The sequence below is a fragment of the Boleophthalmus pectinirostris genome, unplaced genomic scaffold (genome assembly GCF_026225935.1).
Source record: "Boleophthalmus pectinirostris isolate CB_2022bp ecotype Guang Dong unplaced genomic scaffold, ASM2622593v1 HiC_scaffold_21, whole genome shotgun sequence".
NCBI classification, from domain to species: domain Eukaryota; kingdom Metazoa; phylum Chordata; class Actinopteri; order Gobiiformes; family Gobiidae; genus Boleophthalmus; species Boleophthalmus pectinirostris.
The window spans coordinates 22,846,781-22,871,420 of NW_026571175.1; the positions used below are offsets into that span (position 1 = coordinate 22,846,781).

Genomic DNA, 24,640 nt, shown 5'->3' on the forward strand with positions numbered 1-24,640 from the left:
TTTTCTAGTGCATTCAGTTAAAGTTTTCTTGTATATATTAAATACTTGGTGTTTTTATTGGTTTAAAAACATGGAAGCATACATTTTTGGTGGGAGTGTGGTTGCCGCTCCATAGATCAGACCTGTAACTTGGCCTAGTGTGATTATCTGCAGATGACTTGCCCTTCAACAGAAAAGATACATAGCAAACCTTTAAATAACCATAAATGCATAAATAAACATGCAGGCATACAAGAATTACGTTTACAGTGTCACTCCCTATAGTCTCCCATCTCACTTTTGGTCCAGTTTGTCAAAGCAGTGAGATGTCGTTGCAAAGAAGCTTAAATCCTCACAACAATTTTATTATCATTCATTTTTGTTCAAAAATTGTATACAGTATTGGCACTGTGTACTTCTCAAGGTTTCAAACATTCAGTAGAGGAATGACAAACTCTATAATGTACCAAGGCTACCAGTTTGCACTTACACTTTTTCTTATATTAAGTATGTGTCCCTGTATTGACACTTCCATATCTCTATTTTGTGTTTTTAGCATCTGAACATTGATTTTTTTTTTCTTTTTCCAACCTTCATATGAACCAAAGCATAGCATGTTTCTTTTCATTTCCAACTTTGTACTGAGATCATTATTTCTGCTTGTTGCTGAGGGATCGCAGATCCTCATTTAAGGTCCATTCTTTGCATGTTCTGTGGTTTTGCTGAAGGCATTAGGACTCTTGCCAAGAAAGATGAACCCCCCACTGGATAAACTGTTAAAGCGCTATCTCAATGTTGCTTTCTCTCTATCTGGTCACCTTGGCCCAGATCCCATTCATTCTACTGTATACAAACCTTTTCATTTATTTTCCTACCTCCACAGTGTTCGTTATCTACATCAGAAATTGACTAGTTTTCCTCACAGCTTTTCCAACACCAAAACCACCCCATGAACCCAGATTAAACCTGTGAAAAAGCTCATATAAATCTATTTTCTGTGGTTATTTTCTGTTATAATGTTGTCTTCTCACCAAAAACATACCAGGAGTTGTGTTTTGTTTCATTCACACGTTTAACACGCAAACCAGGAATATTTACACATTAGAGATTTTCTGTCCTACAGAAAATACACTGTTCCACCTTGTGATGGTCGTGATGTCGTGGTAATACAAAGAGTGCTCCACTGTGTTTTTAAACTCCATACACCTTCACTAGAATTATTTGGATAATTTCTGCCTTGGAATTGCCAATCTCTAATGAAGAAAAAGTAAACTGTACATGAAAGCTCCTCTTCATAACATCTCAAGGTGGAACAGAGGAATATGAGCTTTGGTGATCACTTAAAATTAGTCCAGAACTCAACTGCACATCTTTTAACAGGGAGCAAATGCACATTACCCCAATTCTTGCATCATTGCACTGGCTTCTTGTTAATTTTAGAACTGATTTTAAGATTTTATTGGTTGTTTTTAAAGCTTTAAATGGACTGGCACCACAGTATATCTCGGACCTCATCCAGATTTACAACCCTGCATGTGCTCTGAGGTCCGAGGATGAGACTTAAAACCAAGGGGAACAGGGTCTTCTCCGTGACCGGCCCCAAACTCTGTAACGCTCTGACCCCCCGACATCCGAACAGTGTTTTAAGTCTTGTCTTAAAACCCACTTTTATTTCTCTGGCTTTTAACACCACGTGAGTTGTGTGGCCCTCTGTGTCTTTTATTTATTTATTGTTTTTATCTATTTTATATTTTTTTGTACTCCTTTTATATATTGAGTTTATTATTTTTGTTCACTGATTTATTATTATTATTTTATTTACTGATTCTATTGGTTTCCTAATAAAGCACTTTGTTTTGTTTATAAAATGTGCTATAAAATTGGATTGGATTGGATGTAAACAGACTGATAATAAAGGGTCTGAACGAAACAAAACACAACTCCAGGTATGTTTTTGATGAACATTATAACATCGCTTAAAGCTCACATGAGTCAATTTTGTGTAATACAGGACCTTTAACACAACCAAAAACAAGGACGTTAGTTTGAGTTTCCAAAAATATCTTTTATTTCACATGAAAATTTCACATTTAGCATATTTCTCAAACAGTTTAATATAATCTTATGTAGGCTATGTACATATAATACACTCTTAATTACACATGTACAAAATAAGTAACAAGAATTCATGGTTTTACAAAATGGTAGTCATACACTGTTGTGCTTTTGTCCGTCAGTGTGGTGTGTGCTTGGCAACTTGGGAGCCGCGTCCAAATATAGTCTTTTCAAAAAATCCGGTGTAGCTAGAATTTGTGAACAAGAATGAATGGGAGAGCACCATAGCACACAAGGTTAGCATTAGCTTCAAGATCATCCATAAACCAGTTTCTTTTTGACATTTTATGCAGAAAAAAGTGGCAAAAATCCAGCAATCTGAGAAGTCCTGCCTCTCGCAACAACAAGTCCGTATTTGCTTTTTTTGGCAGCAAAACATACCATGCCACATTTTTCCTCCTTGCGCACATATACAAGGAAGGAAAACTAGTAAACATTTTGAGAGAACTTACTTAGTATTTACAGTAAAACAGCTGTCATAAATTATCTTCACAGAAATGTACACAAAACCGCCGTGTGGCACAAAGCGTTTGACGTCACCGTAGCGATGAGGAGATTGAACTGTGCAGTGGAGTGCTACAGCAAAGGTAGAACGACAGTATTCCCCTGCTACATATACAGAAAAACACAGGGAGATTTCAATACTTTTACGAGAACAGTACAACCAAAAGTACACAATGCACAAGGGTGGACAGGTCAACTGGTTTTGGACTCAAACCAGAATACGCTGATTGTTCATCTGCCGTTTTAGAAATCCATAAATCTTCCAAGGAACATTGTCACATTCAGAAGACAGACCTTGCATTGTCTTGAATTCTCCACAACGGTTTCAAGATCCGTCTCATCTTGTTCCCATGTGACCAGCACTGGGCAAAGGCAAAACCGCCATCTTGTTTTTTTTTTTTTCTAGTTTTAAGTCAGTGGTTAGATCCCCTACGGACTTCATGTCTTCATTGTAAGTCCCTGAAAAAGTCTGTAAACAGCAGTCTCATTGTCTCTGCTCAGTGTAATAGGAGCAATAATGAAAAGGGGATGAGTAAAGAGAAGATGGAGAGTGACGTCGTAATTGCTGAGTTTGTCCGGACACTTTTCTGGACATCGGGGAATATCACCACCGGGTCGTCTGCTTGAAAAACAAAAGAGAAACCAATATAAGTTAAAACTGTGGAAACTTAAGCCTATCTATATAATCCCATTGTGCTGTAATCCCAAACAACACCAGATACATTACAGTGGTTCAGAGTTCTATGACTGATGGATGATCCTCATATATAGATTTTATTTGAATATTTAAAGCTGCATTGTGTAACTTTTCTGGTGGAAGGTCCATCACGTACTTGTTTCTATAGATATGTCATTGCTCTGCCAGAAATGTCCAAACAAAAACCTTACATTTATTCAATTACAGGTGGTTTTATAGCTCAAAGAAACCTAGAAAAACAATTATTCGGACTGTGAGCAGAGTCGCCTCTCCGCAGGTCTGACCTGTAACATGGTCTGGTTTGGTCTCCATGAAGATAGGAAGGTTTATCGTACTGTGAAACATTTTAGACAAAGCAATTACATCTCCATGAAGAAAACCATTTGACAGACCCTCTACCAGAAAAGTTACACAATGCACCTTTCGCAAAAAACAAAAATAGACAAAATAAGTAAATAAAAACGAAATAAAATAAAGTAACACCCTCTCACGCCCCATCTCTCTCTTCACACGCTCAACGCAAACATAAACACTCTGAAATATTGTTTTAAAGCAATTGAAAATGCAAAAAAATATGTATAAATAAATAAACTGCTTACTAAAGTAATGATGATGCCATTTTCTGATTTATGTTATAATGTTGTTTCCTTTTCACAAACAAATCTGAAGTTATGTTTTGTTACATTCACACATGTTTATTACACAAACACTGCATATTTAGGCTGATTTCTTCTCTCAAACAGAAAACACTCTAACTAAATAACATCATAAGTTGGACCATAGCATTTTGAGCTTTGGAGATGTAGATAGACTAATAATAAAAAGGATTACTCAAACAAAACACAACTCCAGGTCTGTTTTTGAGGGGGTAACAACATTCTAACATGGCTTAAAGCTCACAAGAGTAAATTCTGTGTAATATATGACCTTTAAAACAATACAACAATATTCATTAATAAAGTTAGAGCTACAGAAGGGCTTTGCAATTTTCCTTGATTGATTACGATTATTACACCACAATTAGAAAAACTGCCGAACAATTCAGAGCAATTAAACACTGCAAAATGTCTGTGATTTTCAGTGTTTTATTTTTTCCACTACTCAGTTGCAAACAACACAGCACCATACCCTTGTGTCTTATGTACTAGTATTATGACAAGATAATTTAAATGATTTACAACCAGCTGACCACCTCCCTATTATCTCATTTATAACCCAGCCATAAACCCATTACAGTGTTTTCGTAAGGGCCCATCGAAGAGTAGGAGCTAAACACGCATTAGTTACACGTGTTGGAGTTTTAAAGGTCCCAAATTATGCAAAATTGACTCTTGTGAGCTTTAAACCAGTTTGGGATGCTGTTACCTATGCAGGATTTGTGTGTTTTAACATGTGTGAATGAAACAAAACACAACTCCAGGTATGTTTGTCATGAGGAAACAACATTATAACATGGATTAGAAAAGTGAGTGTATTGTTTTACAGTGCATGGTAATTAAGCAGGACTTTAGCTTGGCCCATATACCTGCTGGCAGTCTGTTGGACGGGTTGTGAGCTCCGCCCCCTGCCCCGACTGTCGCTGTGCCTCCTGGACCTGCTTTGCCCACACGAGCTTCTTTAGAGCCTGGAGGAAAACAAAGAATGTTAACTCTACTTAACCTGAGCATTGCAAGCATAGCCACGCTGTACGTAAGAGTGTTGTGGTCTTGTATTTTTGCTGTAGAGTTAGATGTAAAGATGCTCTTGCTATTTCTGCTACTTATCTGGAATTTATTATATCACTTTTCTTCGTTATTATAATACGCTGTGAGCTACTGTGTCCAAATAATTTCCCTTGTGGATCAATAAAGTTTGTCTAAGTGTGTCTATTGTGTAACTTTTTTGGTTGAGGGTCTGTCAAATGCTTTTCCCCATGGAGATGTTTTGCTTTGTTTGGAATGTTTCACAGTATTAAACCTTTCTTTCTTCAAAGAGACCATACAAGGCCAAGTAAAGGGTCAGATCTGTGGAGAGACGACCCAGCTCACAGTCAGAATGCCTGTTTTTCTAGGTATTTTTGAGCTATAAAACCACCAGTAATTGAATAAATGTAAGATAGAGCTGTTTAATGTCATACTGTGGAACATTCCAGGCAAAGCAATGACATTTCCATAGAAAAAAGCAGGTCTGTTTCTAAAAGCAAGCAAATTAATCTTCACTTTGATTACTATTCTCCTGGTGTTCTTGAAGTTGCATATGTTTCTTACCGTTGACAAGTACTGACATCCAGTCATACATGTGTAATATGCAGTACTTGACAGTAAGATAGATTCATATGTGGTAATGTTTGTGTACCTGTGTAAAGGAACTCATTCTGCCTGTACCATGAATTAATTAAAAGGATGAATTACATCAATAATGCAGGTACTTTTCTTCTCCTCAAACTAATGAAGTCAAAGTTTAGGTTTTGATATTTTTTTAAGGTCCTATATTAAACTAAACTGACTCTTGTGAACTTTAAGCCGTGTTATAATGTTGTTACCTCCTCAAAAACATACCTGGAGTTGTGTTTTGTTTCATTCACACATGCTTGAGTAATCCTGCACTCAAAATGCTCTGTTCCACTTTATGATGTCATGAAACAGCAGAGATTGGTAATAGCAGGGCTAAACTCATCCAAATGATTCTAGTGGAAGTGTATGGAGTTTAAAAACACAGTGGAGCCCTTCCTGTATTAACACATGACATCATAATGTGGAACGTGGAATGTTTTCCGTTTGAGAGAAGAACCAAGTCTGAATATTCAGGATTTGTGTGTGGGAATGAAACATGTGAATGAAATAAACACAACTCTGGTTGTTTTTGATGGGGAACCAACTTTAAAACATAGATCATAAAATAGTGTAATATGGGACCTTTAAAACACTATATATGTCATAACAGCTTGCTTTGATGTCATCACTGTGGGACACTCACCGTCTGCGGCCACCACGTCCACGCGGAGTCGGAGGCAGTCCTGTCCGTGATGATGCAAGGGTTTGGCTGTGAACAGGGACACAAGAGGCGTTAACATCCCAACTTAATGCACTTATCCTCCCATAGGCCCCTTAATCCACTGACCCCCATACACGAGCTCTTGGCAGCGAACAGAAGGCTGGACAGAGATTTAAGGGGACCATCTGTGACCAAGTATGTCCTATGTCCTACTGTGTGTCTAATTACGCTTATAGGCAGCACTGCTCACTTTGCGGTTGTGTTTTTGGCAAAGGGAACTCCACAGCGCTTGCCAGAACTAAGCAGCTTCAATTCAAGTCGCCAACAAGTTCTATCATGTCCCAACAAATCAGCAAGCACCCAACTCTGACCCAATTACAGGCCTGTTGTAACCCAATCTGACTATTACTACCACACAAGAGATTGCTATCAACAGTGTAATAAACTTTGCTTATTCTGGGCATATACTGTACTGATTCAAGTTTGAGAAATTGCCACATTTTATTTTTTATGACTTTTCTTCTTTTTTTCTGAAACCAAATTGTAGCCACAGTGGAGCATGTGTTCCCAAAGCCACCATTACAAGCAAAATTAAACATTTTCGACATTTCTCTTGGATATGAGAGGTAATGTTTAATCCTAATTGCATATTATAGAAGGAAAATGTAATTATAACATAGGCTGCTTTAAAACTGAGTGTACAGTCCTCTTTTGAAACTTAAGCCATGTTATAATGTTGTTTCCTCCTCAAAAACATACCTGGAGTTGTGTTTTGTTTAAATAACTCCACCTTGTGATGTCATGTAGTGGTATTTTTAAAGTTAACAACTACCTTTCACCCTTTATTCAGCAGAGATTGGCAATTCCAGGGTTGAAATTATCCAAATGTTTCTAGTGAAGGTGTGTGGAGTTTAAAAACACAGTGGGGCACTTCCTCTATTACCACATGACATCATAAGGTGGAAGCCTAAATATGTAGGATTTGTGTGAATGAAACAAAACACAACTCCGGGTATGTTTGTGATGAGGAAACAACATTATAAAAAATACACAACTGATTGTGTATGAAAAGTATATTTTCATACATTTTACTAAAAAATATTATCACAACATTCTGGCCTATGACGCAGCATAGAGATCGATTGTTAATAATTTCTTTAGTATTTGCAAACTTTTTTCAAATTCAGTGGTTAGTGGTCAATAATAAAAATTATTCTAAGAAAATAGCATTGGAAAAAATAATGTACAATGTCAATCATCTTATCATTTTTGCACTGCTTTCCTTACAACCTCATGTATCTAGCTGAGATATATTTTTATAACTATATTTTATTTTTACTTGAACATATGCATATAATACTCTCTTGCTATTTCTGCTACTTATTTAGAATTTATTATACAAATTCTCTTTGTTATTATAATATGCTGTGAGCTACTGTGTCCAAATAATTTCCCTTGTGGATCAATAAAGTTTATCCAAGTCTAAGTCTATAAATTCAAACTATGTAATTATCATTGTGAATCTACTTACAGATATAATAGTAGCTTTCTCCTTGGCGAAACTCTTTGCCCAGCGTGAATGGCGTGAAGCGTTGAAACTTCTCAGAGAACTTCTCCGGGGCGTGAGGGGCAAAGGGGTGTCCACACTCCCACCTCATCTGGTCATAGGACTGGGGTTTGCAGGTCTCATAATCCTCTCGCTCCACCATGTAAAGAACATAACGCTCTGCATCCACCTGAGGCACCTCCCCCTCGGGATAGTGAGGGCACACGATGTCCAGGTAGTCATTTAGTCGCACCTCTACTGCATAGTCATCCCATACAAACCTGTACAAACAGAGAGAGAGAGATGATTGGTCAGTGAGATTTTAAATATCGTGTAACTATATGAAATAACTTATAGGTGGGATGTCTTATGCAACCACCATTCACTCATCCAAGCTTGGGGGTATGAATAAGAACTATTGCAACCCACATACTGATCACATATTTCCCCGATCCAGCTTTTTTATTTCCGATTCCAATTGCTTTATGTATCTTCCAATACTCGATATTAACCAATATCAGTGCGGAGAGTGAAAACAGCATTTATTTCCTTAAAACTAAAAATACAATAAGATAAAATGTATCCAAACGCGTTATGTAATCTGTTATTTATCACTCAAGAAACTACAGAACAACTTGTGTAAATAAAAGTTCAAACATTTCTGGGCTGACTATGACCAGTATATAATCATATCACATCTGATTTATACTGTATGTCTAACCAGGGTATCGAACGAACCAATATTTGGAAGCCGATACCTGATCTAGCAAATTTTTCAGTATCAATGCCAAAGATTAATACCAGTACTGTTATCAATTAAAGAAATTACTTCAATATTAATTTTCTAAATATAAACCATACAGACTTTAACCATTTAAAACTCAAAGTCTGAACTTGGCTCCAAACTACATGTTTCTACTCACTGATCCAGCTTTTTCTGTTTCGATACTGATGGTGATACTGTGGCTTTAAGTATCTGCCAATATCCAAAATCAACCGATACCAGGACGGATTATTATTTATTTATTATTTATTTATTAAAACAATGATCCAAATGTGTTGTGTAACTGTTATTTATCCTTTAAGGTAACTACAGAGCAGCTTTGATAAAACACAAGTTCAATTTTACAAGGTGTTTTGGGCCAACATTGTCCAGTATATAGTCTAATTACACCAGTTTACAGACCAAAATAGGATATAAACTGAACCGATATCTTAGGACTGATATCTGATTTACAAAATTTCAGTGTCTGTGCCAGTATCTTATGGGTGCATGTCTATAATAAGGCAAAACTATGTATTCAAAGACAGTCGGCACAATTTTAGGCTCAAGAAAAGTTATTAAAAGTTGATGTTGTGAATTGATGATTGAGCTATGCTACGCTAATCCAACTAGCAGGAGACTGATCACACAGGTAATGGCATCTGAGTGGGGACAAATATACGTCTCAAAAGCTGATTACGTATTGATCAAGCGCGTGCCACAGAGCAACAGGGAAATCAGGAAGCAGAGAGGGGGGAGAGAGAGAGGGAGAGAGTCTGGAGGCGCGGCAGTGGAGGTGTGAATTTGTACTAAAATGCACATAGCGTGATTTGCAGAGAACATGTGTATAAATATGGATGAGGGAGCAGCTAGCGTAGCATCCTCAGATATGTTTTTGAGAGCACTGATCCAGCGAGCCGCCCTCAGAGCCTCAGTGTTTACAGACAAAGATTAGTAAGCCGGTCCAGACAGAGGGGACTGCATCGACCACTGTGGAGATTCACAACGCATATGTATTTTACTACAGCAACAAATAAGTACTGCGGGAATGAAGTTCTATTCACTTACACAACTAGGATCGGTTTTAATTACACTGTAGGACTACTACTACTACTACTACTACTACTACTACTACTACTACAGAACTACCAAGTACTACTACTACCACCTGCTACCACCTTCTACTAGAACCTACTACAACTACCACTACTACTACAACTACTACCGAGCCACCATGAATTACTACTACTACCTACTACAACCTTCTACAAGAACCTACTACAACTACCGCTACTACTACTACTGAACCACCACATACTACTACTACTACTACTAATACCAAAATACTAGATACTGATACTGAATCACCTCATACTACTACCGCTACTTAATACAATCGCTACTATTGCTACTACTACTAATACTACTACTACCTACTACCACCTACTATTACCATTACCTACTACTACTACTACTTCTAACATGACCTACTACTACTACTACTACCACTACTACCGCTATTAATACTATTGCTACTACCACTACTACTGTTACTATTACTACTACTACTACCACCTACTACCATGACCTACTACTACTACCACCTACTAGTACCTACAACTACCACCTACTATCACGAAGTACTACTACTACCTACTACCACCAACTAGTACCTACTACTACTACTGCTACTGCTACTACTGCTACTACTACCACTGCCACTGCCACTACTTCTACTACTACTCGTCCCTTGCATGTAGTGTATATAAACACGCAAACTGCCTTAAGAGGAGCAGTGGTAAAAATAGTCCGTTGGACATGTGTAGTAAACCACTCATTAGGGTCAAAGGGACTGGTCTGTGGGTCTGAGCTGTATTGAGACCTGTCATTACACCGACAGACAGTCAGGCTGCCTCCCCTCGCCCTCGCTCCTCCACCCGCTGCTGCTCCAACAGATACACCCTCCTCCCCTCGCTCCTCCACCCGCTGCTCCTCCAACAGATACACCCTCCTCCCCTCGCTCCTCCACCCGCTACTCCAGCAACAGATACACCCTCCTCCCCTCGCTCCTCCACCCGCTACTCCTGCAACAGATACACCCTCCTCCCCTCCTCGCTCCTCCACCCGCTCTGCCAACAGATACACCCTCCTCCCCTCGCTCCTCCACCCGCTCTCCTAAACAGATACACCCTCCTCCCCTCGCTCCTCCACCCGCTACTCCTGCAACAGATACACCCTCCTCCCCTCGCTCCTCCACCCGCTCCTCCTCCAACAGATACACCCTCCTCCCCTCACTCCTCCACCCGCTACTCCTCTAACAGATACACTCCTCCCCTCGCTCCACCCGCTCTACTCCACCAGATACACCCTCCTCCCCTCGCTCCCTCCTCCTCGCCCTCCACCCGCTCTCCACAACAGATACACCCTCCTCCCCTCGCTCCTCCACCCGCTACTCCAGATACACAATACACCCTCCTCCCTCGCTCCTCCACCCGCTACAGATACACCCTCCTCCCCTCGCTCCTCCACCCGCTACTCCAACAGATACACCCTCCTCCCTCGCTCCTCCACCCGCTACTCCTCTAACAGATACACCCTCCTCCCCTCGCTCCTCCACCCGCTACTCCAACAGATACACCCTCCTCCCCTCGCTCCTCCACCCGCTACTCCAGCAACAGATACACCCTCCTCCCCTCGCTCCTCCACCCGCTACTCCAGCTCCTCGCACACAGATACACCCTCCTCCCTCGCTCCTCACCCGCTCCTCCAACAGATACACCCTCCTCCCCTCGCTCCTCCACCCGCTGCTCCTCTAACAGATACACCCTCCTCCCCTCGCTCCTCCACCCGCTACTCCTCTAACAGATACACCCTCCTCCCCTCGCTCCTCCACCCGCTACTCCTGCAACAGATACACCCTCCTCCCCTCGCTCCTCCACCCGCTACTCCAGCAACAGATACACCCTCCTCCCCTCGCTCCTCCACCCGCTGCTCCTCCAACAGATACACCCTCCTCCCCTCGCTCTTCCAACAGATACACCCTCCTCCCCTCGCTCTTCCAACAGATACACCCTCCTCCCCTCGCTCCTCCACCCGCTCCTCCTCCAAAAGATACACCCTCAGACCAGACAGACGCTTACGTAAACAAACTGATTTCTCGGCTTTTTGACCCTTTTAGACTTGTTTGCGTTGCCAACAGTCATGATAAAACTACACACATCTAGAAGGATTTCATACAAAAGAATACATATCCAAAAACAGATTTGCAATGTGATTGAGGAGAGTTTTTTTTTTTTTTTTTTGAAAATTACAAATGCCAGAAACTGCTAGAATTAGAAATACAGGAATAGTAGTAGCCGAAGCAGTAGCAGTAATTGTTGCAGTACTAGTGTATGTGGTAGTAGTAGTAGTAGTAGTAGTAGTAGTAGTAGTAGTAGTAGTAGTAGTAGTAGTAGTAGTAGTGGATGTAGTCATATAGTATTTGAAGTAGTTGTAGTAGCCATAGTAGTATTAAAAGTAGTAGTAGTAGTAGTAGTCGTAGTACTTGTAGTAATAGTAGCAGTAAATGTTGCAGTAGCAGAAGTAGTATTAAAAAGTAGTAACAGCAGTACTAATAGTAGTAGTTGTAGCAGTAATAAAGATGTTAGAAGTTTGATATAGCACTTATAATTAAGTCTAGTTTTTAAAGAAGAATAACACTGCATATTATTTTGAGTAATTTTTCCCAATTCACTTTTTCTCGTTTTGGTGTTAAAATTCTTCTGACGTTCCACTTATCACCTCTCGCAGCTTTTACCACAAAGGTCAGACTCAACTCTCCAAACTAAATCACCTTTGCCTTCTCATTAACATCAGTAACATGAAGTACCAGGGCCCAGCAGCTCTAATCCTGTTTACTGCCCATGAGAAATGTCAGATATGCAGACAATTAAAATAACTACTCTGTGTCCATAAGCCCGGCCTTATCTGTGCCCCCCTGGCTCCCCTTTCACTTATATTAGTTTATCTCTGGGGAATAGTCACTGGAGGTATTTGAGCTTTTGTCCCCTCACCCCTGACGGAGTGGTCGCTTCAAGGGGGGCTAATGCTTTCTTCTCAGTCAAACTCGTCTCTCAGCAGCCCCGAGCAGTAGCGCGCCGCCAGTTAAAGATATACACTTCCCCGTAATTCTCATCTATCAACAACCTCAAAGCAGTGGCCACATAGACCAACAGTTCTCAAGCTGTGGGCCAAGGGCATTACCAGTAGTTTTAGTGAGGTTTTAGTCCATAAGTGGAGGCTCAGATTGCAAGACTGGTTTGATCTTGGTTTAGTCCTGATGTAGGCTGGGTTTAGTCCTGTTTCTGTCTTAGTTTATTCTTGGTTTAGTCCCAATTTTGATGTGAGTGCGTAGAATTCTTCTTAATCCCGGTGTAGACTCAGATTGCAATACTGGTTTGATCCTGGTTTAGTTCTGTTTCTGTCTTGGTTTACTCTTGGTTTATTTGTGGTTTATTCTTGGTTTATTATTTGTTTAATCCTGGTTTAGTCCTGGTTTAGTCCTGGTTTACCTCTGGGTTCTGCCCCAATTTTGATGTGACTGCAACCTCAAAACTTTGTAGAATTCTTCTTAATCCAAGTGTAAATTCAGATTGAAAGTGATTCTGGTTTAGTCCTTGTGTAGATTTGTTTTAGTTCTGTTTCTATCTGGGTTTATTCTTGGTTTAGTTCTGGGTTCTGTCCTGGTTTAGTCCCAATTTTGATGTGAGTGCAAAATCAGATTTGTAGAATTCTTCTTAGTCGCTTGCAATACTAGTTTGACCCTGGTTTAGTCCTGATGTACCCTTGGTTTAGTTCTGTTTCTGTCTTGGTTTATTCTTGTTTTATTCCTGGTTTAGTCCTGATTTAGTTCTGGGTTCTGTCCTGGTTCAGTCCCAATTTTGATCTAAGTACAACCTCAAGAAATTGGTAGAATTATTCTTAATCCCGGTGTAGGCTCAGATTGCAATACTGGTTTGATCCTTGTTTAGTCCTAATGTAGATTTGGTTTAGTTCTGCTTCTGTCTTGGTTTATGCTTGGTTTAGTCCTGGTTCAGTTCTGGGTTCTGTCCCGGTTTAGTCCCAGTTTCGATGTGAGTGCAGTTTAAAATGTGTAGAATTATTCTTAATCCCGGTGTAGGCTCATATTGCAATACTGGTTTGATCCTGGTTTAGTCCTAATGTAGGCTTGGTTTAGTCCTGTTTCTGTCTTGGTTTATTCTTGGTTTATTCCTGGTCTACTCCAGGTTTAGCTATGGATACTATTTTGATGTGAGCTCAACCTCAAATGTGTAGACCCTTTCTTAGTCCTGGTTCGCTCTTGGATTAGTTTAATTATGGATTACTTTAAGTTTGTTTAGACTTAAATTATAAATAATGTCGTCTTGTTTAAGCCCAGTTTATTCCCTGTTTAGTCTTAGCCATAATTTGTTTGCACTACTTAGTGCTATTTAGTCTCAGCGGTAAAATGTCTAGACTTAACCTATAGTCTTTGTTCGGACCCGTTTATGCTTAGTCCTGGTTTGGATCTGGTTCAGTCCTAGTTTAGTCCTTACTCTGTTCTTCCTGATTTCAGTTCATTAAAAGTTATTAGCCAGCTTAACCCCCCACCAGCCCATCTCCTCTTGCCCGGCCTCCAGAGTTAATACCTATCACTTTACATCTCCTACTGTCCCAGACCACAGGGGGTGAGACAAAGGGGATATCAGATTTGACAGGTCTAAATATTTGGACAACACTCAGATAGACTGTGTGTGCTATATAGGGTTTTGTTGCCTTTGGAATCAATATATGCGCAGGTCAATGGGCAGCGAAAAGTGCAAGACTCCACAATGTAGACTGCAGTTGTATTTACATAGGTCTGACACGGCTACATTTGAGACGAGGAAGTGGTTAAAGAAATATCGAAGTCAGGATTTAGGGTTTTGTCTACAACAGTGATGTTTTCAAAGCGTGGCAGATTGAGGCTTCTCACAGCGTTTTGATAAAATATGAGACTAAGTGACGACATAAGGGTTTCCGCAAAGCAAATACCGACTGCTACTTTGGTTTTGAGGTATTTTTACATTCATTCTTCACTTTTCATTCAAAAATTGACATAAAGAAATTATTTTAAGATCATGAATTGGACCAGTTTTTATCTGAGTTGTTTTCATTATGTTTAATTTTAAAAGTGCATTGCGTAACTTTTGTAGTGGAGGGGCTGTTTGTTGCTATGGATATGGCATTTCTCTGCCTGGAATGTTCCACAGTGTGACATTAACCAGCTCTATCTTACATTTATTCAATTACAAGTGGTTTTACAGCTCAAAAAATACCTAGAAAAACAGGAGCTTTGACTGTGAGCGGGGCTGCTTCTCCACAGACCTAACCCGTAACTTGGTCTGGTTTGATCCACCAGAAAAATATGTACTTTGAAAACTGAAAAAAAGAAAGATCATGAATTGGAGAACTGTTCCCAGATTAGAGTTGCTGAACAAATCAAAACATAAAAATATGTACTAAGCTGGTCTCAGTCTATATCAAAACTAGCTTGTAAAACCACACAATAATCTTAATGAAACTGTAATTCTTTTTTATTGTCATTGTGGTTTTGAAATCTGCCCTTTTCAAAGCTTTTCCCACATGTGCCCTATAGTTTTTCCAACTTCGTAACGCCATTTAAACCACATCCTTCCCCTTCTTAGCCTTGTCCATTTATTTCTGTGACGCTCCTTAAGTTAAGTGACAAAAACCAAACTTTAAATTTATTTTCCCAAGCCTTCCGGGGGTCCACAGTGCAGCAGGCCCCCACTGAAAAGGCATTTGTTTCATTTTGGAGGCATGTTCTCATAAAACTTCAGCGTGTAACAAGTAGCATTCAGGGGTGTTAGCGTGACAAGGTCCATATGTCTGATTAACGATCAAAGTGGCCAGGCGCTAGTTAGTTTAGAGCTGTTGTTGTTTGCTACCGGGGGTCCACCTTATGACCGCCCCGTAGTAACAGGACAGACTCTGTGGCTACTAAATTACTACAACCCAGACCCCAGCGGAGGAGGAAGTACGTAAGGGTTGATAGTTTTGGACACAGATCAAAAGAAACAGGGAGAATAATTGCTTCAGAGTTTTCTATGGAATTGTTCATTGACTATTGTGAGCTTTAAGTCATGTTCTAATGTTGTTACCTCATCCAAAACATACATGGAGTTGAGTTTTGTTTCAGTCACATGTGTTTGAATAATCCTGCATTATTTGTCTGTCCACATCTCCAATTGCTCAAAATACTCCACTTTGTGATGTCATGTAGTGGTGGTTTTCAAGTTAACAGCTCCTTTTACTTTTAGTTCAGTAGAGATTGGCAAGTCCTGGACCCAAATGATTCTAGTGAAGGTGTGTGGAGTTTAAAAACACAGAAGAGCACTTCCTGTATTACCACATGACATCACAAGGTGGATCAGAACAGTTTTAGCTCAGACTAAATATGCAGGGTTTGTGTGTTAAACATGATGGACGAGTGTGACTGAGATGTTTGTTATTGCACGAGTTAACACTCTGCAAGCTGTACTAAGAACTTCAATCTACAGTTTTGTTAGCAGACTGAACAAATCAGACAGTGAAATAATAATGTCACTCACAAATTTGAGATTCAGTGCAATACGACACTGGGGAAAAGTTACAAACCTTTGCGACCCAAGTCAGTAGACATTATTCATAAATCACAAAATAAAGGTGGATTTGACCATTATTGAACATTAATGAGGATATTTTATTGTTGCCTGAGTGATCGTGTCTCTCTGAACAATTAGTATTACTCAAGTTTTAAACAATGAAAAAGAGTCATTGAACCAGCAATAAAAGGATCCATAAGTCGCCTATTTGAACATTAAATGTAGCCCATTTCTTTCTCTTTTCAACATTCAATTGAACCAGCAACATTGGAACAAAATAGTCTGTAGAACTGTTTATCACAGACCTACGTGCAGATTGTGACAAGGTGACCCCAAAAAAATCTCTTGAGACCCACTTGAGGGTTGAGACTCAGTCTTTGGGAAACAATGCAATACAATAAGAGTCCAGTATGTAGAGACACTGGTATGGCTGTCTTTTAAAAACATAAATGTTTATTGTTTTGTACTGTCACTGTCCTTGTCTGTTTTAAAAATGGACCATGACTCTGGAATAAAGATGAACTGAATTGAAAACACAACTCCAGGTATGTTTGTGATGAGGAAACATCATTATAACACAGATCAGAAAATAGCGTAACGTGCCCTTTAATATAGTCCTAAGAGTTATTGTAGCACTTGTCAGGTCCATTCAATTCCAACTGTTTTAATGGCTTCCAGTTATGGTAATCTAGGGTGAAAAGTTTGACTATTACAGCTGGGAAATAGAGTGCTGAAAGCGCGCACCTCGCGACGTCCATCATAAAGTAAAAATAAAAATAAATTGTACTTGTAATTTCGCAGCTGCTAGTCCCCGGACCTGGACCCGTGAGCCCTCTCCCGCACACCCTCACTTCTGATGATTAGATTAGAACACAACACAAGTCCCCTTTTCTTTTCCACCAAACTTGCGAAACTCCCAACTAACTGCGTCGTGATAATGGGACGCGCTTTCCAACTTTCGAGAGCAATAATTATCGTTTCGCCACAGTCCAAGCGGCTTATGGAGCTTATCTCCCATTCGGCCTGCCACGCTGTGTTGACCAGATTGCTGCTAAAATGTTTTTCCCCACTGCCACTTCAATTGAATCGATAACGGTGCTAAGCTAGCAAAACACTGCTGTCAGCGTGTCCCTGCTGAGTTATTGTCTCAAATACAAATATAAAATGACTCTACGCGTACCTCGAAATACGACTACTACTATATAAAAGAAATGAAAAATCAACATTGCAACTAGTAAACCAAAGTGACATATACTTCTTATTATCCAGTTGCTTTTAAAGGTTTAAATTACGTTATATTCTGATCTATGTTATAATGTTTCCTCAACGCAAACATACCTGAAGTTATGTTATGTTTCATTTACACATGTTTACCACACAAACCCTGCATATTTACGAGTTCTCCACCGTGTTTTTAAACTCCATAGACCTTCACTAGAATCATTTGGATAATTTCAGTCCTGGAATTTCCAATCTGTACTGAAGAAATGGTTAAAAAATGGTTGCTGTTAACTTGAAAACTACCACTTTATGAATAGGGGTGAGCAAAAATATTGAAATATTGATATATCGTATTGTTTAATTTGATGATACAGTAACGGTACCATGGGCTGCTGTATTGATATATCGCCAAGAGCATTTTTTGGTATATTGGTATATTTTGTTGCTTGTTCAGTGGAAGGAAACTCGTTTATGTAACATATTTCACATTTTCACTTTTTTGATGATTAAAATATTGGCATTTCGAACTTTGCACAAGAAGTGGTTTAACAAAGACTTTTCGTATCACAGCCATGACTTAGCCTTTGTTTTTCACTGAACCATGTCGAATCGATTTGAAATATATCATACTGAATTGCCTTTTGAGTTCACTCTATCAAGGTATGAATCTTATCGTGGCCTATGTATCGAGGTATGTATCGCATCGGCAACTTCTGAATGATACTCAGCCCTATTCATGACATCATAAGGTGGAACCGAGAATCATGAGCTTTGGTGATGCAGACAGAATAATAATAAAGGAGCATAAAAAAAAACCCAACTCCAGGTCTGTTTTGGTAACAAGCTTCTAACATGGCTTAAAACTCACATTTGCATAATATAGGACCTTTAAATTATTTTTGTATAAGAGTTGTCAAATTATTTTACTTTCTCTGCCTAATCTATCATCTCAAATACAATAAACCATGCAGAGAAAGTCAAAATCCCGCCTATAAGCATGATCCCAAACTGGTCATAGTATGGTCCCAATGTGTTGTGTCAAAAGAGGGTCTCAGGGGGGCGCAATTAAAAGACAAAAAAGGGGTATTAAAGTTGTCCCAGAGGGTGGTAATTATGTCCCGGAGCATTCACTTCCCAGAGTCTTTAGATGGGGGAGATTTTGGGGGGTGGTATGAATAGGTGTGGGTGAAAAAGGAGGGGTCAAAGGCCTTAAGCTGGGCTGGCTTTTGAAGTTGGACTCAGTAAAAGTTTCTATGCTACAGTTGCTTCATCAATGCCAGTTTCATACAGCGTCCCTATTCACAACCGAGATCGCTCTTTTCGCTGCCGCTCAATACGCCACGCAGGAGGTAGAGCTTTTTACTGCTTTTCTATATATATATCTGTAATATCAGGGTTATACTAAAGGGAAACCAAGATGAAAGCTCTCAATTATCAAACTTAATCATAACTTGGACTGAATATAATCCTAAAAAAGACCTAAGACTAAAACCAACAGAAAAAAATTATGTAATAAGAAATTAAAGTATATCTGGTATTTTTCTATATTTTTATTTTTACTTGTACAAATACATTTATATAATTATGCCTTCAAATTTATTATTACCATTTATATTTTTGCTCTTTGTTGGGTTATGATAATGGACTACTGTGTCAAAATAATTTCCCTTGTGGATAAATAAAGTTTGCCTAAGTCTATCCTTGGGTTTTGGAGGGATGAAATTTTAGCACAGTTGCCATAGAAGTTGGCAATTTTAAAACATGCTTTGAATGGGCAAGCATCCTCAGAATAACACACAGCTGAAATCCACAAATACTGTGGCTGAATCTGGAACTAAACCTAGACTAGACGAGGACTAAACCAAGTATAAACGCAGCCTAAAACCTAAAAGTGCATTGTGTAACTTTTCTAGTGGAGGGCTTGTCAAGTGCTTTTCTTCATGGAGTTTTTCTAGGTATTTTTGAGCAATAAAACCACCTGTAATTGAATAAATGTAAGGTAGAGCTGTTTAATGACACACTGTGGAACTTTCCAGGCAGAGCAATGACATATCTGCAAAAAAACAAGGAGGTGATGGACCCCCAACCAAAAAGCTGCACAGTGCACCTTTAAGCAGGACATTCACATTCAAAACTACAGCAACACTACATAAAAATGTAACTTTATCAAAACCAGGTCAAAAGATAGAGATAAAGAGCAATTTACCACAATTTTTTCCTACAGCGATCCTATTCAAACCTGCACTAATGGGGTAGCCTATTTAGCCTGGGCTCAATACAACCTGGGGCCTGCCTCTACCCCCCTTTTATTAAATACTTTTAATTATCTCAGTGCCTTTTGTTCCCCTTTGACGCCTCTGTATTGAAACGTTCCTACCTCATCAGCGTAATTAACCAAACGCACTAAACGAGCTTCAAAACAGAGCGCAGAAAAGGTTTAGCAAACAAAGTCCTGCCAACTCCACTTTGCACTGCCCAAATCCACTCTCCCCTCATGACACCCTCCAGGCGTCTCTTGTTATTTTCCTTCCAGACATTTACCCCTCTTTGTCAATAAGCTGTCGGCATTTATCTGCATTGTTTATCCAAGGATTCTCACTTTTAATGATAGCGAAGCCCGCATGTAGGAAGCAGGAGGATCTATGGCGTAATTATAGAGACATTTTGAAGATAGACGGACTGTGTGTCTCCTATTATATCAGAATGTATGTGCAATACACATCGAAATAACAGTCAAATTATTCAGTGATGGATAGCGCAGGGTTTGCATTTCAATAAATACTGTCAATTAGATAGACTGATAGAGGAGTAGAGGAATAGAGGAAAGTGAAGCTTACTCTTTGACTTGTGGTGTTTTGGTACGGGCAAGACCACATCACCACAGTGCTATTATTACATAAATAAAGAGTATAATGCCTTAGTGGTGGTCTTCCCTAGCCCAATGTGGTTCTTCTTGTTTTAACTTTTCCCTTTTTAGAGTTACCGTAACTAATATGCTGCCCACTAAATGTTATTGCAATTGCTTTTAAAGTGCCCATATTATGCTATTTTCTAATGTTAGAGAAAATATGTTATATCGCAAACCTACCTGGAGTTGTGTTTTGTGTCATTCACACTTGTTTAATGCACAAACACTGCATATTTAGGCTGAGCTCTTCTCTCAAACACACACACACACAAAAAAGCCCCCTGTTCCACCTTCACTAGAATCATTTCCTGGATCATTTCAACCCTGGAATTTCCAATCTTTACTCTACTAAAGGTAAAAGGCAGCTGCTAACTTGAAAACTACAGTACTGCTTCATGACATCACAAGGTGGAACAAAGCATTTTAAGGGGAACCAACTGGAAAGTCTCCTGGCTGGAAGGTCCCTAAGCTCCTGTACCCTTTATGAAACTAAGTTAGTTAATATATATACATATTAAAAAAACAAATATATATATTGTACACACATAAGTTACAATATATCTCAACACATCTGTTTATACATACAAAAAAAAAAAAAAAACATGCAAAAATGATGTGGTCTGAACTGTGCAGCAACTATTTCAGGATTTTACCTTTCTAAATGAAATACATAGTTAAGACCTTCCTAAAAGTGCTTCTGAATGATTTTTTAACTGAACTTTCGAAGTTGCTTGTGTTGCGCTGCTTGCAAATTATGTTCATGGCAGGTAAGGAAATCATTCATATTTCTTCCCATATCAACAGTTACAGATGCTATAGGACTCTACACAAGAAACAAGGGAACAAGAAAAAAATATTTAAAATAGGATTTCATAGTAAACTTCTATGAGGATTATATTGATATTACATACTGAAAAAGTGTGCTGCTTCGGGAAAATCAGTAAAATTACATAAACAAAGCCGACGTTTGGTCTCGCTACATTCACATTTCATTTTATCGGACATTCCTGCTGACAGAATAGGATGTTCAAGCTGGGACTTTCAAGCCAGGGGGACACTTGAGCCGGTTTTAATGTTAAGCTTTGGGGATGTAGTTTTTGTGGATATAACAACATTCTAACACAACTTAAAGCTCACAAGAATCCACTTTGCGTATTACAGGATCAGGTTTCATTTCGTAAAGTAACTTGGGACTAGCAGAGAGATGCTTGTTAACCATTGCAGCTGGATTGCCATTAAACAAGTTGATAATTTCCCAGGTTAACTTGAAACTGGAAAACGCCATAATCAGCGTCTATCTCTGTCTGTGGTATGTTTTTGTAATACACCCCGTTTCAAAATATGCATGTCTTCTCTGTCTCCAGACCTTTGGAGGAATCTGGGAGTTGGGTCATGATAGCCGTTGATAAAAACACAGGGATGAAAGCAACAAAAAGTCTATGTCAAATCTTCAAGTATGCACATGGTGAAAAATGGGATACGGGCTAATGTTAACATTCCCCCACTCTCGCAAATGCAAGGAATTCCTGATTTATCGCAGCTTCTTCAGGAGTCTAATCTGTCTACTTTAATCTTTGGTGACTATATAGCGTTTTGCTTTCTTCTCCGTCTCCTCCATCCATCCATCACCCCCCCGAACGTGCACTCTTCTGGGGCAGAGGAATGCTGGTGCCTGGGCCCTGCCTGGATCAAAGGTCGGAGCTGCCGCCAACTCAGCACTGGTCTGGAGAGGGTTTTATACAAGCAAAAAAAAGTGCCTCAGAGTCAGCAAGAAGTGGACCTGCTACAGCTATGTGAGCAACAATCAATTCAGATCTCATTTAAAACATGTAATGAGTAAAACCAAATTAAGGTTATTCATCACTTTTTGAAATTTGCTGGTGTATGCGGTTTGTAAAGTTTGTGTACGTTGAAAGATTTTGAAGTTTTATACCTGTGGGGATGTATTGCGGATTTTGTAAGTTAAATGAGAAAATTGTTTGGGCAGATCACAAAACAGATTACAGCGCTTTCTGTTGCGTTTGCATAATCGATTTGCATTTACAGCATAAATTCTCACATTATGGGGAGTCAAAATTGTGTTTCTGAATAAGATTTGGTTAGACAATAAAGCAAAGAGAGGACGACACTGCAAAAAACTCAAATTAGAAAGAAGAGTAAATTTCACATGACAAGTAAAATTATCTACCAATGGAACCAGATGTTTTGTACTTAAAGGTTCATTCAGTAACTTTTCTAGTGGAGTGTTTGTCACTTTCTTGTTTCTATGGATACATCATTGCTCACCTTGGAATGTCCCACAGTATGACATTACACAGCTCTACCTTACATTTATTCAATTACAGGTGGTTTTATAGCTTAAAAATAACTAGAAAAACAGGGTTTCTGACTATAAGTGGGGTCGCTTCTCCACAGATCTGACCTGTAACTAGGTTTAGTTTTGTCTCCATGAAAATAGAAAGGTTTAATGTCATACTGTGAAACATTCCAGACAAAGCAATAACATAATCTGACAGACCCTCCACCAGAAAATTTACACAATGCACCTTTAAACCAGAAAAACACATCTTATTACACAAAACATAAAAATAACAACTCTTTGCACTTAAAACAAGAAACTAAATCTTATTTTGCTTGAATTGAGAAAAATCGTTTTACTTGTCAAGTCAAATCTACTGAAATCTACTGAAATCTTCTTAATTTGAGTCATTTTAATTTACTTAGTTATATATTTTTGGCAGAGTACAAGATTTATCCAAGTAATTTTGCCATTAATTCACCATTATCTTAAAAGCCGCGATGGTACACCGAACATGTCTTGATATTCTACTGCAGTACTAACATCAAAATACATCCAAAGAACATTTTCTTCTGATTGCATCATTGGTGAAACTGAAAACATCATTATCTTGAAGTATTTTGACCCAATTTGTCCAACCTCCTCACCTTTACTCGGCTTGCGTGCATGCCTCATTTACAGTATTCAATTTAACTAACGAACTTTAACAACGTCCACTGGGCCCCTGGCTGACCGTGTAAACAGGGCTATTTACCTTTAGTTTGTACACATGCCAAAGCAGTGACCTCAAAGGTGACTGATCAACCGCAACATGGATGACTGAACCAGAATACGGGGACCACCTAATCGTCCGCTCCGAGCTGGGATTACAGGCTGGGGCTAGGACCTATTCACCAGGCTCCAGAGCTGGCTTAGTTAAGGGGCTTATGGTGGACGGCGAGGCCCAAAATGAGGGGCGCTGCCTGGGTACGGAGTGAAGGGGCGAGGGGGTGAGATGTGGACATGGGTGGGGCTGCAGTGGGATGTCATTGTTCTCGCACAGAAAAGGGTATTAGTCCTTTAAACTGGACTTATGCAGTTCAAAAAGACTGACTCTGTGTGTGGGGCAGAGAGTGGGAAGTACAATGACTCCTACTGCTCTAACCGCCACAACTACTACTAAAGTACTACTATAAAGGTACTACTACAAGATACTACTGTAAAGGTACTATTATAACGTACTAATATAAAGGTACTACTATTACTCCAAGATACTTCTATAAGGTAATATTACAAGGTAGTACTAAAAGATATTACCATAAGGTACTACTACAAGATGCTAATATAAGGTAATATTATAAAGGTACTAGTACAAGATACTACTATAAGGTACTATTATAATGTACTATACTATACTATTATTACTCCGAGATACTAGTATAAAGTAATATTATAAGGTACTACTATTACTCCAAGATACTACTATAAGGTACTATTATAATGTACTAAAAAAAAGGTACTATTACAAGATACTACTATAAGGTACTATTATAAATGTACTACTATAAAAGTATTAATATTACTCCAAGATACTACTATAAGGTACTATTATAAGGTGCTGCTATAAAGGTACAACTACTACTAAAAGATACTACTACAAGATACTAGTATGAGGTACTATTGCAAGGTACCAATATAAAATGGTACTACTACTAATCCAAGATACTACTATAAGGTGCTATTATAAGGTACTACTACAAGATACTGGTATAAGGTACTATTATAAGGTAATACTATAAGGCACTACAACCACTACTACTACTACTACTACTACTACCTACTACTACTACTACTACTACAAGGCATGAATATAATTACTATATTATAAGTACTAGATGTGTAAAATGCTGTTATATACCACAGTACATTTGTTGATGAAAAGTATCTTGTTCCCTCACACTATTCACACATCGCAGCTAAAAAAAGGATGCA

General features: G+C 39.0%; 1 protein-coding gene across 2 annotated transcripts in view; it reads right to left on the minus strand.

Annotated features, from left to right (window-relative positions):
- Nucleotides 1–2,106: 2,106 nt before the first annotated feature.
- Nucleotides 2,107–24,640, minus strand: part of efna1a (ephrin-A1a) — a 35,256-nt gene continuing 12,722 nt past the window's right edge. Inside the window, exons 2-5 of one of the 2 annotated variants that reach the window (XM_020932757.2) lie at nucleotides 7,800–8,095; nucleotides 6,251–6,316; nucleotides 4,821–4,919; nucleotides 2,107–3,217 (exon numbers count right to left, since the gene is read on the minus strand). In XM_020932757.2, coding sequence (XP_020788416.1) covers nucleotides 3,096–3,217; nucleotides 4,821–4,919; nucleotides 6,251–6,316; nucleotides 7,800–8,095 — 583 coding nt within the window. In that variant the 3' untranslated portion in view covers nucleotides 2,107–3,095. Of the gene's footprint in view, nucleotides 3,221–4,820; nucleotides 4,920–6,250; nucleotides 6,317–7,799; nucleotides 8,096–24,640 lie in introns of both variants that reach the window. The other variant, XM_020932756.2, reaches the window with a different exon arrangement.